Genomic DNA, 17,855 nt, shown 5'->3' with positions numbered 1-17,855 from the left:
GTCAATGTAAATTATAATCCTAAATTGATCTAGATTGTTCACGTCCTTCTTTTTCCTTGTGCCTTATATGCTATGAATGCTTAACTGGATGTGAGTCAATTAAAATTGCTAGATATTGTGGGCGGGGCAGGGGTGGGGAAGTACAGAAAATAAAAAGAGAAATATTTTTCCACCCAGTGGACTTAATTTCTACTGCTACCCTTCAATCTTTAGATACATGCTTGCTTTGCTTGCTGTCAGGTTCCTTGCAGGCTGCATTTAGGTAATGGAAGTTAGAACAGATTTTCCCTGTATTTGTTCGTAGGTCCACATTAAATTGTGGTTATAAATTTTTAACCTAGGTCAGGAGCTCATAAGCTCTTGCCTAGGGTGATTCTAATCAAATTTCCACCTCAGTGGAGCCCTAATTACATCTTATTCATGATCACAGGGTTAGGACACAGAGGAAACTGAGTGTTAAGCTAGGTAGCCTGCTGGGCAGGTGTATTTTGAGTGGGCGAAAGCTGCTTGTTTAAAAGACTCCTAGCAACAGCACATCGCCCACTTTCACCTTTTGATTAGTTATGCGCTGTCCCTAGTGGTTTATGCTTGTTTACGTTCGTAGCCGCCATCTCTGATTTTATGACAGAGGAGGATTGGGATTGGGGAGAGTAGTAAATAGCAAGGGGCAAAAGGAAAAAAAGGGGGAGTGGGAGGGGAGGAAAAAGCTCGCTTTGACTTGCCCGACTTCCTCCTCTCATTTGAAGTTTCAACATGGCGCCCTTGCGGGCAAAAACTTTTGTGCGCCCAAAGAAAATGCCTGCACTGCAAGCTACAGCTGTATAAGCTAGGTTGAAACAATTTTAACCTAGGTTTGATAATGACCTGCAACATAAATTATACATCTTTCTCAAGTTCCATGGCAAATAAGGATGTGTAGTTGGTGTTATTAGGGAGTTTAAGCAGCGACATTTTTGAGCGATGCATGTCAACCAGATAAGGTTACAGGGTTTTCATTAAGTTCTAAAGTAGACAGCTAGGATGTAAAAGTAGGGGGCTTGGCAATCAAGTGTTGTAGGCAAATTGAGGCCTCCACTCCCTCACTTTACCTATTTTCCCCCAAAAGTAGACGGTGCAGACCTCAAAGTAACCGGTTTTTTAGCTGGTTGCCGGCACTCAATGAGAACCTTGGGTTAAGGTTTAAGAGCTAGTTGTTTATAGTGGAAAGTGAACTTAGCTTATCCAGCTTGTTTACAGGCACTCCACTCAAATACTTAGAAACAAATAATTCAAATACACCCAACCAGGGGTAAAAACCCCAACTGGCAGGAGGCAACCCGTTGGCTATTTACAAGTGTGGCCAAGAATTTGATCTTGGACGACCGGGAACAAATCCAGCAAGTCGCCAGAGTGGGACTCGAAACTGGGACTGCCCGATTGCTAGTCCGACGCGGTGACCACTCAGCCACACTGTCTTGATGCTACCAAATTTGGATTGTTAAGTGTCTTTACTCTTATAGAGACGATTTGCCCAACAATTTGTCCCAAATCATGGCCGAAGGGCACAAAAAGTCCACTTCTGGTTGACATGTGTCTCCTAAAAATGTCCTTGCTTAAGTTCCTTATCAATTATCAATAAAATGAACCAGACAGGCCTGACACAGCCCCTTTAAAAATTTTCACCCTGAAGTTAATTTTAATTTTTACCTACAGCTTATTAATTTTGCCCAAATTTACTTTTCTGTTCTGAATTTCTTTTCATAGTTATTGCTCCAAGTTTCCAAGCAGTGGAACTGGTTCAGCCATTCCTGTTTGCAGGACCGAAGAAGTGTGGTCTGAAAATGAAGTTGAATTTATCTCGACTTTATACCTGCCACGAAACTCTCCAGTTTACTGGCCTATACAGGTATCTAATGAAAGGAATTACATGTACTTTAAAATTCTGAAAATAATCCCCTCAAATTCGAAACACGAAATGTGTAGTTCCAGAAAATATTCATACTCTCTCCTCGGAGGGGAACGGAAATTCTGAGAGAAGGAGGGGTCAAAAAGGAGGCAACTTTCGAGGGGGTCTGTGTCGTGACTTTTGAGCCTTTTGCAAGTAAGCTTGGTGAGTTATTGCTCTTCGGCAGTGGCTCACCGTTAATTATTAGCTAAGAAAGAACTCTACAGAGCAAAATTGAGTTTATTAGACCCTGTATTGACATGAATAAAAAATTGTTTTCTCATTTTATCTCAGGAACAATTACATTTTGCGAAATAGTGTAGTGCAATACCTTTTTTGACGGAAATGTTATTTCCAGGGGGTTCCCAACCAAGGTGGAAAATCATGGAAATTCCAGGAGTAGGGGGATGGAAAGCATTCCCTGGAATAGAATTTCCAAGGGGGTGGGGGTCTAATGCAAAAGTGCCCTCAGTCGGTGGAGGGGGGAGGTATGGATATTTTCTGGAACTACACAATACCGTAAAAATCCAAAAATAAGCCCCGGAGCTTACATTTTTCAAAGGCCCTTTTTGAGGGGCTTATGTTCGGAGGGGCTTATGTACAGAGGGAAATTTACATTTCAAACCCGATTGGGCTAGCTTATAGTTGGAAGAAAATTTACCATTTTTGATTTATTTTACCAAGTACAAGCCTCCGCGGGGGCTTATATTTCGAGGGGCGATTTAACGGAGGTTTTGTTTGCGTTACAGGTTTGGGGGGCTTATATTTGGAGGGTGTTATATATGGAGGGGCTTATTTTCGGAATTTTACGGTATCTTATAATAATCCCCTCCGTGTACATGTACGACCCCATCCCAGGGCCTATCTTTGGTGGCCATTTTCACATCAAAGTATTAGACGGTACTGCATTCAGTGTTGCGTGAGGCAAGCCCAGAAGCGAGACAATCTCGAAATGAGTGGTACTGGGAAAGACTTTATTCAGTCAGTGATACAGGAAAGTCGCAAGAAAAAACCCAAGTACTGCCAACAGGAGTCGAACCTATGACCTTGTGTTTACTAGTCCAGGTACTCTACCGGTAAGCTACTGGAGCCCCGTGGGAGCTAAGGTCACTAAACTAGGTTCATAAATCGAACTTTCGGACACTTCTTCGAGATGGAGGTGTACAGTTGTCTAGTTCCAGCGGTATTCCTGATATGTAGGCTGTGGCAGATTCAGACCTTCAGATAACCTTCAGATAAGGGGGGGGGGGGGCGGTCTCAAGAAAGAGTTTTTTTTTCGGCCCTTCGGGCCTCAGTTTTGGTCTAAAAATAATGACTGGAAAATCGTCTGGAGATCAATGTATGGAGTAACATTAGAACTAAAACAGTTAATTACAGTGTCGAGCTAGTAAGACTGGTATGCGACAAAAATATGGGAAGGATGGAAGAAAAACAAAAAGATGGAATGCAGTCAACTTATACCAAAACTAGTACCAATAAGTAAAATCCAGCTAGTGGTCTATTAACAATTCTGCGTTCTGATTGGTTGAGCTACTACTCGGCGGCAAAAATGGATGAAAGTCTAGCTTTAACTAGCTAAAGTTGTTTTGTCTCGATATTTTTTACCAACTAGTTGGATTTTACTAATTAAAAAACAATTATTCCTCTCGTCCTTGTGGCCTCTGACTCAATAGCCCAAGAGGCCGACTATTAACTCAGAGCCCATTCGAGCTTAGAAAATAATTATTTTTTAAATAGACACCTCGCTTAGGTGATCACCTCCTCAAAATCGATACCTAGAGTTGGTTGCTGACGTGCATTACTCATCTTCATTGACTTCACAGAGGACAAACACTTCCCTTAAACACACACATATAGTTGCAGTGCTCCCTTCCGTTCATCAGTCATTAATTTTCATTAGTAAGAACGCTGACGTCCCGGACGTCATGATTGGCAACCGGAAGTACGATGTCACGTTTGATGGAATACTTTTGCCTCACACAACGAATCTGAATGACTTTTTTTTACTCCAACTGTGCGAATTTGTCGAGTCAGAACACTGAAAGAGAGAGAATATCAACTTCCGGTTGCCACTAAAAAGTTTTTGACGTCCGGGACGTCAACGTCCTCTCCGCTAAAGGTCCCTATTGACTCTCTGTAAGACGTACACCTCCCTATGACCGACTCCTAGAGATGGTCCATCCTGTTCTTCAGTCCTGATTTTCATTGACTCTCAATGAGGCGGAAACCTCCCGAAAATCGACACCTAGAGTTGGGCCCCCCTCTTCCCTCGGTCATTTTCTTCAACTCTTTATAAGGCGGGCACGTCTGTAAGACAGAAGTCTTGCGCTGGTCCCAAAGCGTCTGTCTGACAGAGATTTGACTGTATTCAATGAGCGCGATGCCAGAAAAAGGACGAAGGCAAAAATCTGAGTCTCGGATAGGAATTGAAAGTAAAGTTGCTTGTCTTGCCACCCCTTCTCTATAGTCTGAAGGTGGGTAGTTTCTTTGTCTTAAGCGTAAGACAAATTGAATTTTGAACTTCATTATTCACTTCATTATAGCATCCGACTAGTGTACAGAAGGTCGTGGGTTCAATTCCCATCTGGAGCTCAGAATTTGTTTCTGAGTTCTTCTCTCCACACATATCATTCAATTTATCTGGGATTTAATCGTCCTTATTCTATATTTGCTATTAAGGCCAGTGTGACAGTGCAGAAAGATCAGGTTAATGAAGAAACATTAAGGAAGGCAGGAATCAAATCTGAAATGTGCGTTGCTCTGGAAACATGTCGGCAATTACACAAAGCAGGAGAGCTGGATGATGATCTTCAGCCCATGTTGAGGTACATGAATGTAAAGTTTAGGACAATTAATTTTTGTAGAGTAATTTTTTAGCTTTACTTTCCAACGGTTTGTGATTGGCTGAAATATCTCGCGCCATTTTCTTAACCAATCAGTAGTTAATCCAAAGCCAATCGTGTCTTGCTCACACGTGTTTTCCCGCGCTTAGCACTGGTTTGCAATTGGCTGAGGTGTCTCGCGCCACTTTCTCAGCCAATCAAGGGTAAATCCAAAGCCAACGGTGCCTCGCTCACACGCACTTTCCCGCGCTTGGCACTGGTTTGTGAATGGCTGAATTGTCTCGCGCCACTTTCTCAACCAATCAGATTGGAGTAAATGCAAAGCCAATCGTGCCTTGCTCAACTTCAACTTCAACTTCAACTTTAACTTTATTCATTCACTTTCAATTTACAATTACACGATAGCTTCCAACCACGTATAGGAGAGCCTAATCGAGGCGGGGGAAGAGACACACAAATTTAAAGAAAGAAAAGAAAAAAAGAACTATTTTACAAACAGTACCAGCTGTCGCAAAATAAAAACTATAGTATGTATTAAGCTAATTTAATTACAATATAATTTACACAGAGAATATAAATTTTGTTGTGTTCCTGAGCTAGTTAAATTTAAGTTGATGCATGATTTCAGTGATTTCAAGACAGTCATCAGATTTAGATAAAATTTCAAAGAGCTTATTCCTTATCTTTTTCCGAAAGGTAGATTTTGGTAAGTTTCTCATATCTGAGGGTAAAGAATTCCAGATTTTTGGTCCAACTCTTAGAAAAGAACTACGCATTTTTTCAAGCCTTGAGTGTTCGGTATAGAAATCATCACTGAGAGAAGATCGGGCAGGATATGAGTGCACCTCAGAAATCCTATAGTAAAGGCTCTCTTGATATTTTCAGGTGCAGAATTGTTAGCAACGTCCCACATCATACTACAAAGACAAACAAAGTAAATAAAAGATAGGGGAAAGACCTTCGAATTTAAGAAAAATGGTACAGCATGTTGCTTATAATCCGTAAAGTAAATCAGGCGTAGGGCTCGTTTTTGAATTAAGAGTATCTTATTTAAATAAGTTTTAGGTGCAGAGCCCCAAGCACAGATGCCATAATAAAGATAGGGGTTGATAAGGGCTTGATAGATATTTAAGAGGGGACGTAATGGAATACTATGTCTAAGCTTTGCTAGCTTGCTCACACGTCTTTCCCCGCGCTTTGTACTTTAAGCTCTGATGGCTTAGAGATTTGATTGGTTTATCGCCCGAAGTGTTCACGTGCTCACAGATCATGCGGACTTTAGGGCGCTTACCTAAAGTTTGAACTGGTCGGTGGGACCGTTCATTTTCAAAATGAAAAAGTTGTGTTATCTAGAAATTTTCATAAAAAATTATCACTTTCGTACGTACCACGTAGGAATAAACTGATGTGGCTAAATAGACTAAACCCAGACTAGGCCGAAATATAGTGTCATAGAAAGAAAAGGTTTACCAAAACAAACAAATAACATCTTATGAAATGAAGTGACCCATCCCGATCCAACCGACTGTACTGAGACTATAGATAGATAATAATCTACTGATTTTTCATGTCATCGAAAAGGCATCCATCGATTGGCGTCCACACTACAGTTTTGATGCGTTTTCGAATGTTCACACCAAAAGCGATAGAATTGCACGTTGTGACGTAAGTTGAACTCCATGCGCAAGCTACAAACACTCGCACTTACGACATTTTCGGTCATCGGTTTAATTTTGATGCGTTTCAACCGTTATCGACCGTCCACACTAATACGATATGTATGCGTTTTCTTTTGTCAACCACTTTCAAGAGCGTTTTCAAGTCGATGCGTTATTGATGAAACGCTCAGCGTATTAGTGTGGACGGAAGGCCTAAACGCATATAAATGAAGGCGTTTTCAAACGAAAGCGCGTTAGTGTGTACAGGGCTTAATTTGTGGTCGACACGAAAGCGCCATCCTTGGAAGACCCAGGGGCAGTCAATCATTCTTACGGGAAACATGTTTAGTTTCGCAACGAATCCTGTTCACACTAGACTGCAAAACAGTCGGTTTTTTTCTCAAAATCAGTAAAGAAATCGGTAAAGCGTGGCGTAAGAGTCTTACGCGCGCGAAGCGCGCGAGCCTCACACACTCTCCCCAGTCTCGCTCTCTGTTTTCAGCCTCATTCCAGACCTTTTGTTTGACTACTCGCGCGTACTTGAATACGCAAAAATACGGACTGTTTTGCAGTCTATGTTCACACCATTTCGCCTACTGCGCGAATCCACGAGGCACGTGGAAAAACCTAAACTAGCGCTACAATGCAACGAAATTTTTAGTTCAAGAGAGTCAACAGCAGTTATCGTCTGTGAAAAGCAAAAAAAAAGTTTGTTTTTTGTGAAAGTTACTATGATATAGGTCCCGTTAAACGGCATAGATAATGCAGACAGACATAAAACGCAGCTGGCTCAGTGTCCTGAGCAGCAATATATAGTGAAACTTCAACTCGGGGCCTTCCAAATCCATGCTCCAGCGCTTTAACCGATCGGCCACGCTGCCTCGATAGTTCTGGCTATCAAAGCTGTTTTGTAAAACGAATGAAGGAATGGATGAACTGACTTTACAGTTGACTCCCGATAACTCGAACCTTCAAGGGAGATCCCGAGGGAGATCGAAAAAGGTTCGAGTTATCGGGAGCTCGAAAAAAATAGCCGGGAGGAAGGAAAGAACCGTTTTTACTGCATAGTGAACATTTTAATCACATTTAATTGTAAAAATGTCAAGTTAAAAATAGAAAGATACTTCTAGATTATAAATCAGAACGTAACGTAACAACATTGCCTAAATAGAGCATGCGTTTTACTGTTTTGAGAAGTGAAGCTGTTTCACATTAGATTTGTGACAAACAACATCAGCCTCCAATATTAAAGTATTTGCCTACAACACTTCAATGGGAAATTCAAAATTCAATGTTTGGGACGCCAGGAGACTGTTTTTTTCCCGACTTTTGATTAAATAAAAAAAGGGCTCAAAACATGGTTCGAGTTATCGAGGGTAAAATTGCATGGAAATGATTTGAGGGGAAACAAAAACTACTTCGAGTTAGCGGAAGGTTCGAGTTAACGAGGGTTCGAGTTACCAAGAGTAAATTACAGTAAATGTATGACGAAAATCTAGCGGAAATCGATTTTGGTTAGAGTTAGGGAGAGGTTCGAGTTAGCAAGGGTTCGAGTTGTCGGGAGTAAATTGTATTTTAATACGGTGTGTTTTCATGAAAGGGATGTGTAAATGAGTGCAAGTTTACTTAAAGAACAGAAAACGAGCAAAATTTATATGTCAACAAACATTTCCGCAAAATATAGGAGTGAAGTGACGATTTGACAGCTACCGATATTAATAAGAAATTGGACACGAACGCATGCAACGCATCTAGTCATGTGCGTTCTATAAAATGTTTATCGGTGATAAGTTGAAATATATCTTTTTCTTCTCTTGACTCTTCAGTAAAGCTTTAGCCTGCAGAGCAAGCGTTATTTTTTGCATTTTCCAGGCGAGCTAAGGCAAGCGCGAAGCGGGCGTAGAGTGCGAGACACGCGCGAAAGGTGAGGGCCCGGAAAACGTCGCGTGTGTCTCTCGCTTCACGCTCGCTTCGCACTTGCCTTCACTCGCCTGAAAAACGCGAAAAAATAACGCCTGTTTTTCGGGCTAATAAAGGTGTTGGCAATGGAGGCCATCATCGTCTTTTCTTCAGTTGTCTTTGCAGTTAAGTGAAGGTCAAGTTAGTGAATCTTTTGTGAAATTCGACCATTCGTTCAATGGACAGCCCGTGTCCCAGTGCGAAGAACTGGTTAAGTTTATCATCTGTTAATCTTATTGCCACCCTTGCCCCTTTAATAAGGACGTGTTTACCATTAAGCTGTAGAGGCCTGATTCCAACTCTGTTCGCCAATATTCCTATATAGGCGTCCTCCAAAGGAAATGGTGTCAGGCCTTCATTGGAAGAGGCTTTAAGTAAGTCGAGAAGAGCGCTTTTGGACAAAATATAATAGGGCCCGTTACAGTACGAAGGAAACCAAGAGTTGTTGAAAATTTGTTCGCTGACGAACCATTTATGCCTTGGATCTCTTATAACATTTAATTTAATCCCTTCTTGTACAGCGCCGGCGTATAGCTTCTCTGGTAGAGAGGACGTTTTCAGCCACGAAATCATCTTAGGGACGTGCAAATATACGTCATCGTCCACTTTGACAATGAAATGAACGTTCATGGTGGAAGCAAGCCACAAAGAGCTCAAAGTCTTGAAAACAAGCAGTGAATAGGTTTCGTTGTAGTCCAGTCTCAAGATGTCTCCGTAAACAGCGATCTCATTCTCCACGGCGGTTTCCACGTCCCTTTTTGTGTCACGCCCGCAAACAAACCAATAGTGAATCACCATAGTACTAGATAAATTGGAACGGTTTTTCATTCTTCGTATGTTTGATCGTCCTAGTGCAAGAGAGGTGTTTACCAAGAGCGAAAGCCATGTCTGTCGTATGGCTAATCTTCTGCTATTTTGAATAGGCGCGCTTGGAATCAATATTATTAGTTGCTCGTCCTCTTGGACGAGTTGTTTTCTATTTCTTGTCCACAGAAACGAATTTTTTTCTTTCGTTGAAAGTTCTTGAAGTAGCTTCGTAGAATATGACGATGTGCCGCTGAGAAGCGAGCTTAACGTATAGAGGATGTCCGCAGCAATGAACAAAGAGAATACCACGATGAGTTTCTTTGACCAAGAGAACATTATTATGTGTATAGCTTGATGAAATAATGTGTTTTCCAGGCGATTGAAATGATAAATAGGCACTTAAATGGGGACTGACGAATTTGAATAAACTTTTTCATCACACTGTATAAATTAAAAGTACATTCCTTGCAGAGCAAGCTGGTTGCTAAGTTTATCAATGCGCTGGCATTAGTAAGATATAACCAATTCTATTGTTTACAAGTCGATCGGCTAATTAGGGACTTTAAGATCCAACGACGCGACGGCAATGAGAACGTCGCTTAAAAAGTGAATTTGCGATCTTTCAGTCTTAATCGCAATTATTCCTACCCACTCACTTTGTCAAATGTAGGCGAACCCTCCTAGAGTTGAATTTCTAGGCACCATATCCAAGTACAGTGAGAGAAATAAAATTTCGTCGTTGCTTGTTTACCTCCTCCGTAAAACGCGAAATTAAGCATGTTTACGTCGTAGTCGTGAAAAAACGGGCAGAGAAATGTACAAAAAAGCATGGTGCACGTGCAAAGTTGTTGTTTTGCTAATCAAACCTATTGTTTTTTTGACGTTCTCGTTACCGTCCGCGTCGTTAGATCTTAAAGTCCCTAATTAAGGTGGCCCGAACCTATTTATATGCGTGTTGGTTATGATTTTTTGATTTGCGTTTTTTAAAATGAAAGATTCAACTGATTTCAATGTTTTTTGGCATCCTTAATAAACAATAATGGAACTTTAAGAAAATGTTATTTATTTTCTTGTAGGTATAAAAACCTTTGAGATACCTGCATATATTTAAAACCGCATTTTTACGAAAAATGTAAATAACTTCGAAATCTCACTACAGATTTTTCCCTAACTTCAGCAAATAAGCCTCAGAGCTCTCTAATTTTAGATCTGCAAGTTTGAAGGCAATCGTGACCGTAGAACTCGCTGCACAAAATGCTGGTCAAATTTAACCTTAAAATGCTACGCTAACACATTTGCCCACCTGCCCCTCCTGGAAAAAGTCGGGAAATTTTATTTTGAGTTAGCGGAAATTGAAATTTTAGAAGAAAAGTCAGTGAAAATTGAAATAATCCCACCACTCAATCTAGTAACGTTAAAGGCTGGAAGAAGCAGTTGGGGTCACTGTTTTCTCAAGGATGTCTTTCGTTAACGCTTAAGGCGAACAGTCACTTTTAGGTAAAAACTGTATTCATGCATGAAAAAGGACGGAAAGTGGAAAGATTGACTGTAAGGGGAGACTAGATGGGAACACTTTATCTTGCGTTTTGTATTTAATTCTTTGGTGAGGGAAATTTAAGTTTATCATACTCATCTGACTCATGTAAAGGCGGACGCGTAGGCAGCTGAATTTGACGAGATGGATTCCTCACCCAAAGTCAGCGAATTTTGGAAATTGGTATCTGTGGGAGCCATGCGTAAGCTTCACAGACCCATGATTGATTTTCTTGAACATTTTTTGGAACGTCAAATGAACTGAAACAACTAAGCTAAATCAAACATAAGCTATACTGGGTTAAGAATCCCAACTGGTAGGAAGCAAACCAGTTGGCTACTTACAAGAGTGGTCGGGGATTTGAACTCGGGACTGCCTTGATTCAATTGACTCTCCAGCTAGCGGTCAGGGGCGGGCTTGAAGAACTCGAGGCCTGCAAGTCCGACCTTCTAACCGCTCGGCCACGCTGTCGTAAAGGCTTATTAGGGGGCTTAAGCAACAGCTTTTTTGAGAGACGGACGTCAACCGGAAGTGGCCTTTTTGCATCATTGGGCAGTGGTTTAGTTGAAACTCTCGGGTAAATTGCCTTTATAAGAGAAAAGAAACTTAGCAGTACAAATTTTTTAGCGTCAAGGCATATAAAAAGAGAGAAGGCTCACTTCCGGTTAACGTGCGTCGCTCAAAAACGTCTTTGCTTAAGCTCCCAATTATACAAGGGGACTTTTAGGATGCTATGGCTCTTCTAAATGTGATCGATGTGGCCACTATTATAGGTTCCAACAATTACATCTGACTGCAGAGAGTGAACCTTGTCAGTGCGAAGTTGCTGATAACGGTGTGGGATTGGAAGGATCTGTGAAAAGAGTTAGGGCTTACAAGAGAAAGGTAATTTGACCATTAAACTAGGGCCCCTTTTTGACGTCCCGAAAATTTTTTTTGAACGGGTCCACAAAAACTTACACGGATCCGTCTTTTGTTTATTCGGGACCCGAGCAACCGTGCAAGTTTTTGAGCGTGAACAGTACTGTAACCTGTACCGTGTAAACGCGTTGCTTAGGTAGAAAATTTGTCCGTCCAAAAATTTCTCCGTACCGTGTAATAATAATAATAATAATAATAATAATAATAATAGTAATAATACAAGAAATGATAATGATAGTGATGATAAACAATTATTTGGATGAGGTTTTTGTGATATCCGGAATAATCAAGGTCGAGGTAAGTGTTATCAGCCTCGGCCTTCGGCTCGGCTGATAACACTAACGGAGACCTTGATTATTCCGGATATCACAAAAGCCGAATCTAATAATTGTTTTATTATACATTGTTTTGAAATAAATAACGACAAATACACCGTCGCATAGAGCCGATTTCACATTGCTCTCGGAAATCATGCATTGCGCGCGCAAACTACAGATTAGTCAGTTATCTGCTAGCAGATAACTAATTAATCTGTAGGTTGCGCTGATTTCCAAAATTAGCTGTAGGCTCTTAGCCAATGAGAAGACAGATTGTGAGTACAAAGTATAATAATGATAATAATTCCGTTATTTAACCTCGGCAATATTTGTATAGGTAATAGCATGATTTTTAGTGATATTTGGCATAAATACCACGAGTGATATTTCAAAATTGTTATACGTAATTTCACGAGCCGGTAGGCGAGTGAAATTTGGGACAATTTTGAAATATCTCTCGTGGTTTTTATGCCAAATATCTCGTACAAATCATGTTATTATTTGTTTATACTACTACCTACAAAAGGTTTGTAATTTTCACGTGTAGGTATTTCAAATTAAGCTGAAATACCACTGCTCAAGCCAATCAAATTGCAGAAATTACTCATGTAGTAGTATAAATAGCACTAATCCTAATGGGGCCGAGAAAATATATGAAACTGATCTAAATCAAACATAACAGGGTTAAGAATCCCAACTGGCGGTAGGCAAACAGGGTGGCTAGTTACAGGCATGGCCGAGGATTTGAACCCGGGACTACCGTGAACAAATCCACTGCTAGCGGTCACAGCGGGACTGGAACTCGGGGCCTTCGAATTGCAGGTCCAGCACTGTAACTACTCGGCCACGCTGCCTGTCAGTTTTAGTTTCTTAAAACCCGGTGTCCGTACGTCGCAACCTGACGTCCCTAGGGTTTTTCCTTTATAACATGAGAGGCTAACACAAGATTTCGATCAGTTTAGGTTTCTGGGAAAGTGCCCATCTACCCCTCCGTTAATCTAACATTAACACTTACTTCTCACTTAGGGCAAAATGTTGGCTTAGGGGAGGGGTAGGTGGGCAGTTTCTCAGGTTCCTAAATTGATCCCAAGATTCCAGTTCTTAAATCAGTGTGCAAGTAATAGGGAGTTTAAGCAACAACGTTTTTGAGCGCACATCAACCGGAAGTGGACTATTTACTGTCTTCGGCCGTGATTTTAAACAAATTCTTGGGAAAATCGTCTCATTAAGAGTACAGACACTCTGCGATAAAAATTTGGTAACCTCAAGGCATATTAAAAGAGAAAAAGGCTGACTTCCGGTTGATGTAGCGTCGCTCAAAAACGTCGCTGCTTAAACTCCCTAATATTGGCGTTCTGTTGTTTGATTAAATCTGATTTCCTTGATCACAGTTTCCATCGGTCTTGGAAGATAATTTTCCTGTTCCCGATGAGCCTTGCTATGTGTATTCTGTCAGTATGGAACTCACCAAACCTTGGACCTTTGAACGTGCAGTGCGGTCTCAGAGCAAAGTGACGTCATCTACAGAAGCTGTTTATTGCCCTGGAATTCTCTCTCGAAAGCCGCTACCCAAAGTTAGTTGAAAAATCAATACTTCGCTACTTTTTCACAGCCAGTACTTTGTGCAGTTTTGTATTCCGATCCAGACCATTAAACTCTTGAAACCTTTTTTATTAAATTTGAGGAATTTAAAAACTAAGGACGTTTTCGTACTCACGGACTCAGATATACGCGATTTTTGTTTAAAGCAGGACAAAAGTAATCTAAGTAAGAGAATGTTCAAGAAAAGTAGTGAAGAAAATTGCCGTTTAGTGGCTTGAGTTCCTCTCCAAACAGTTCGGACTTAGGGCTCGTTTCTCGAAAGGCCGGGTAACTTTTCGGGTCCGAAGGCAAATTTTGAAATCGAAACCTGCTGAATAGTAGCACGGTTTCTATCTCACAAGCCGGCCAATTTTGCTTCGTTAACTGAGCGTTTCATCATATCATTTTCAAAATTATTGAAACTTTGATCTTGAATGCAAACATGCAAACATAAAATAGGTTTTCAGGCCCGAAAAGTTATCGGGACTTTCGAGAAACGGGCCCCTGGGGCCCGTTTCTTGAAAGTCCCGATTATTAACGGGCCCTGTAAGCTGTCTCCGTTTACATTAAAGATCGAGGTTTCACTAGTTTTGCATCTAACATGATAAAACTATCAGTTAATGAAACAAAATGGAGTAGTTTGCTAGCCAGGACCCGCGCTCTTATTCTTTATATTTCGACTTGAATATTTTATTTCGTGCCCGAAAAGTTACCGGTACTTTCGAGAAGCAGGCCCCTCGCCCTTCATTTGTGGAGTTACAAGTACGTTAGAATGGTTGCAAGGTTTGCATACTCCAAAGGCCCGAAACGTTTGGAAAGAAACTCAAACCACAAAACGGCACTTAAGTTCAATTATTTTTTGTTTAACATTCCCTAACTTACTTTCTCAAGAGCCATGCATCTTATCGGACCTTTTTTTCCCGTTATTTGTTCAAAAGTAACCTAGCACGAGAAAAGCCGCGTGCCGCCATATATATGAAGGGTCAGGCGTGCTTCTGGGGCAACACTCTGCACACAAGAAATCTAGTATCACCTTAAAAAAACTTACTTTGACACTTTCCGCTAGACTTTCGCTTCATAGTGTGAGCAAGGAGGAGAGGTGCTAATTACGTATTTTTTGTCTTTGTCATTACATCTGGTTGGAGTTATTAAGTCTGTGGATGAAATCCAAAAGTAAGACCATTCTGCTGTTAAGGTGGTGCTAACTTTTGAGCTTCTGGATGAAATCCTAAAGTGTGACATTGAGTTGAAAGCTACTGAGCGGTACTCTCTTTGGTTCCGCTTATTGTGCTGTATCTAAGGTAGTTCTAACTTTTGAGTCTCTGGACACGAAATACTGAAGTTTTGTTGCTATTAAAATGAAGGGTGCTGAGCAGTATTCCGTTATAGTACTTTGATTTGTATCTGGGTTTTTTTAGATCAGAGTGATGTCAGACTTTGCACTGTTAGGTTTTCAAGTGCATGATCGTCTTTTTATTTTCTTTTTTTATTTTGTAACCATAGCTGCCGGCGATGCTTATATTTGACAGAGCTGGAGAGGTCACTGTAACAGTTACTGAGTGCAATTCACAGCCGTTTGTCCCAACTTCTGAAGAAATTTCTCTGTTTCGAAGGTTCACTGGCTACATCTTCAAGGAAACCTCAAAGCAAACAAGCTCTTCAGTAAAAGACGTTGTGGATTTTGACCCCAGCAGCGTCAATTCTGGGTATTACATTGCGCTTCTAAAGAATGCTTCAGGGAACAACCAATCTCCTTCAACAGGACTCGACCGCAAAGAGATCGCTTTGGATTTCCTTCAGACTCTTGAGAAGGATCTGGGTAGCTTCGAGAATCCCACTGACCCACCCCCTGCTGGTATCCAAGACATGGAAATATTCAAGGATGCAGTGGTGACGTCTGTTTACAGTGACAAATGCAATCGATTTTATGTGGCTGACATTTGTTATGATCGCAGTCCTGCTGATCCATTCCCGAAGTTAGAAACAGCAGCGACATTCGCTGAATACTACCAACTGCGATACGGCGTTGAGGTAAGGTAACGGTAACGTAGCGAAAATGACGTAACGTAACGTAATTTGATGTAAGGTAACGCAGTATAAACAAGAAAGCGCTTACAACGTGGGTCAATCTCGCTTGCTTGGAGATTAGATCAAGAAATGAGGAGGCGATTAATTCTACAGGAAACAGGATTTACTCGCTAAAGGTTTTTTACTTCCTACTTTATCGACGTCGATACTTTTTATTTGTCTCTGAATTGACTTAGTACGCGTGTTAGCGACGACCGGAAATACGTCTGCGGTCGCAGGCTATAAGCGTGTATAAATACACGAAAATTCAAGGGCCTCGATTCCAGAGAAATTACATCATTACCTGAGATCAAAAAGGTGATTTACATGGCACGTCATTTCAATCATCGCCGGAAATAAACCGCATGCTCATCACTTAGACTCATTTGCATACAATGCAAGTTTACAACACCCGACCGTCGCAGTTTTGTTAATTAAGATTCTTACTTTTTTTGACCACTCAGTGGTGTTCACTTGTTCCAAAGTAATCAACGCTTTCAAGCGATAGAATTCGGGGACCGACACGTTTCGGAAAAGCTCTAAATTTAATCTCTCCTAAGCTTCCTTCGCTAAACATGCGTGGCTTCGACCACGCAACTATTCTTAGTGCCAGTTTCCACTGTCTCCGGTTGGAATGCCTGGCACAGTGACCTCCCATTCGTGTATAAAATACGACAAAAAACCCCGGGGGTACTTCCAGAAAAATTGGGTGAAGGTGTGCGGTACGCTTCCTGAAAGCCTTACCCTATTTCAGACCAAAGTCTGTGATTTTCCCTACCCCATTTTAGACCTGGTCAAAAATGCCCGAAGCCTGAAGCCCCGGAGCCCGGCGGGTGACCGGAGCTTGTGACAAGCTGTTACGGCACGTACACGGTTGGCGTAAACATTAAGGTGGCTCGACTGGATTTTTTGGGGTTGATACCTCCCAAGTTTGAGCATTAACTACGTCGGCATGAGAAAACATATGGAAAAAAGGTTACCACAACTGTATTATATAAAGATGAAAATTTCTTATGATCTGGGTTTTATTGCAATCGGAGTCGCAATGGCAACGTAATAACGCAATTACGTTTTTCATTTATGGTTGTGTTTCTCTGTACCAGGGGTTTTTTGAAGAAATCGCTTAACGGAGTATGTACCTGCCATAATTGCCTCCATTATGGCGAAGTTTGAAGAAATTCTATGAGAGCGTTTTCGAAATATTTTGAAATGCAGTTTTAAGAATCAACAAAGCAGTGAAATAGCATGCTAGCCGCTCAATTCGCTAATAGTTTAAGAAAATGATAAGCTTTGGGAACGCGGCTTCATCTCATAGTGGTTTGATTCCATTGAAAACTGCATACAAAAAAATAGGGGAATTGCTCTGGGCGATCGCGAGTAAGAAGAATGTTATTAACTTGCATTCAGCTGCTTCTGATACAGTTTTCGGAGGTAATTTGGTCCATGCCTAAAAATTTCGCATTTTTCCAAAAACCGCTCAACAAATTTTTTTATAAATTCGACAATTCCGAGATCAATCGTCAAGAAATATTCCCTGCAAGTTTTAAGAACATTGAAAACAGGGAAGGCTTTTAAATAGGGACTCAAACATAACCAATTTTCCCCCCAGATTTTGTGTTTACAAGTGAGCGTCCTCATTATTCACTGGCATTGTTTTCAAGTTTCATATGCACGTGCACAAGTAGCAAAAGATGTAAATTTGTATCAAAAAGAACTCTCGATTACTTTCCGAAGAAATATCCGGTATATGCTAATAATTGGCTTGTCGTCACAGATAGCAGTGAGAGCCGAAACGGTGAACGTGACGGCTCATCGTGTAGGATGCAATACTTAATTATCTTACTCGGGTTATAACATCACAGAAACTCTCACAAAGAGTTGCTCTGATGTTATAATGTAACTAATCTCTTTACTCGGTAATTAGCATATCCCGGAGATTTAACCGAGGGTCCTTTTTGATGCAAATTCTATCTTTTTGCTAAATGTGCACGTGTATATGAAACTTGAAAACAATGCCAGTGAATAATGAGGACGCTCGCTTGTAAACACAAAATCTGGGGGAAAAAATTGGCTATATTTGAGGCCCTACTTAAAAGCCTTCCCTCTTTTCAATGTTCTTAAAAATTGCAGGGAATATTTCTTGACGATTGATCTCGGAATTGTCGAATTTATAAAAAAATTTATCGAGCGGTTTTTGGAAAAATGCGAAATTTTTAGGCATGGACCAAATTAACTCCAAAAACT

The 17,855-nt window shown here is 40.9% G+C and overlaps 2 protein-coding genes across 2 annotated transcripts in view; one reads left to right on the top strand and one right to left on the bottom strand.

The window, feature by feature from the left end:
* Positions 1-17,855, top strand: part of LOC140944522 (endoribonuclease Dicer-like) — a 33,063-nt gene that overhangs the window by 5,026 nt on the left and 10,182 nt on the right. Inside the window, exons 4-8 of the mRNA XM_073393646.1 lie at positions 1,744-1,885; positions 4,604-4,749; positions 11,499-11,610; positions 13,355-13,537; positions 15,048-15,575. Coding sequence (XP_073249747.1) covers positions 1,744-1,885; positions 4,604-4,749; positions 11,499-11,610; positions 13,355-13,537; positions 15,048-15,575 — 1,111 coding nt within the window. The remainder of the gene's footprint in view (positions 1-1,743; positions 1,886-4,603; positions 4,750-11,498; positions 11,611-13,354; positions 13,538-15,047; positions 15,576-17,855) is intronic.
* On the bottom strand, positions 8,185-9,659 carry LOC140943415 (acetylgalactosaminyl-O-glycosyl-glycoprotein beta-1,3-N-acetylglucosaminyltransferase-like). Its single transcript, XM_073392497.1, has one exon. It carries the CDS (start codon positions 9,525-9,527, stop codon positions 8,511-8,513), a length of 1,017 nt encoding a protein of 338 aa, XP_073248598.1. The 5' UTR covers positions 9,528-9,659; the 3' UTR covers positions 8,185-8,510.

The sequence above is a fragment of the Porites lutea genome, chromosome 7 (genome assembly GCF_958299795.1).
Source record: "Porites lutea chromosome 7, jaPorLute2.1, whole genome shotgun sequence".
NCBI classification, from domain to species: domain Eukaryota; kingdom Metazoa; phylum Cnidaria; class Anthozoa; order Scleractinia; family Poritidae; genus Porites; species Porites lutea.
This window is presented reverse-complemented; position numbering and strand designations above follow the sequence as displayed.

Excerpts from the sequence above, each read along its gene's own strand:
- LOC140943415 (XM_073392497.1), bottom strand. The coding sequence starts at position 9,527 with ATGTTCTCTTGGTCAAAGAAACTCATCGTGGTATTCTCTTTGTTCATT.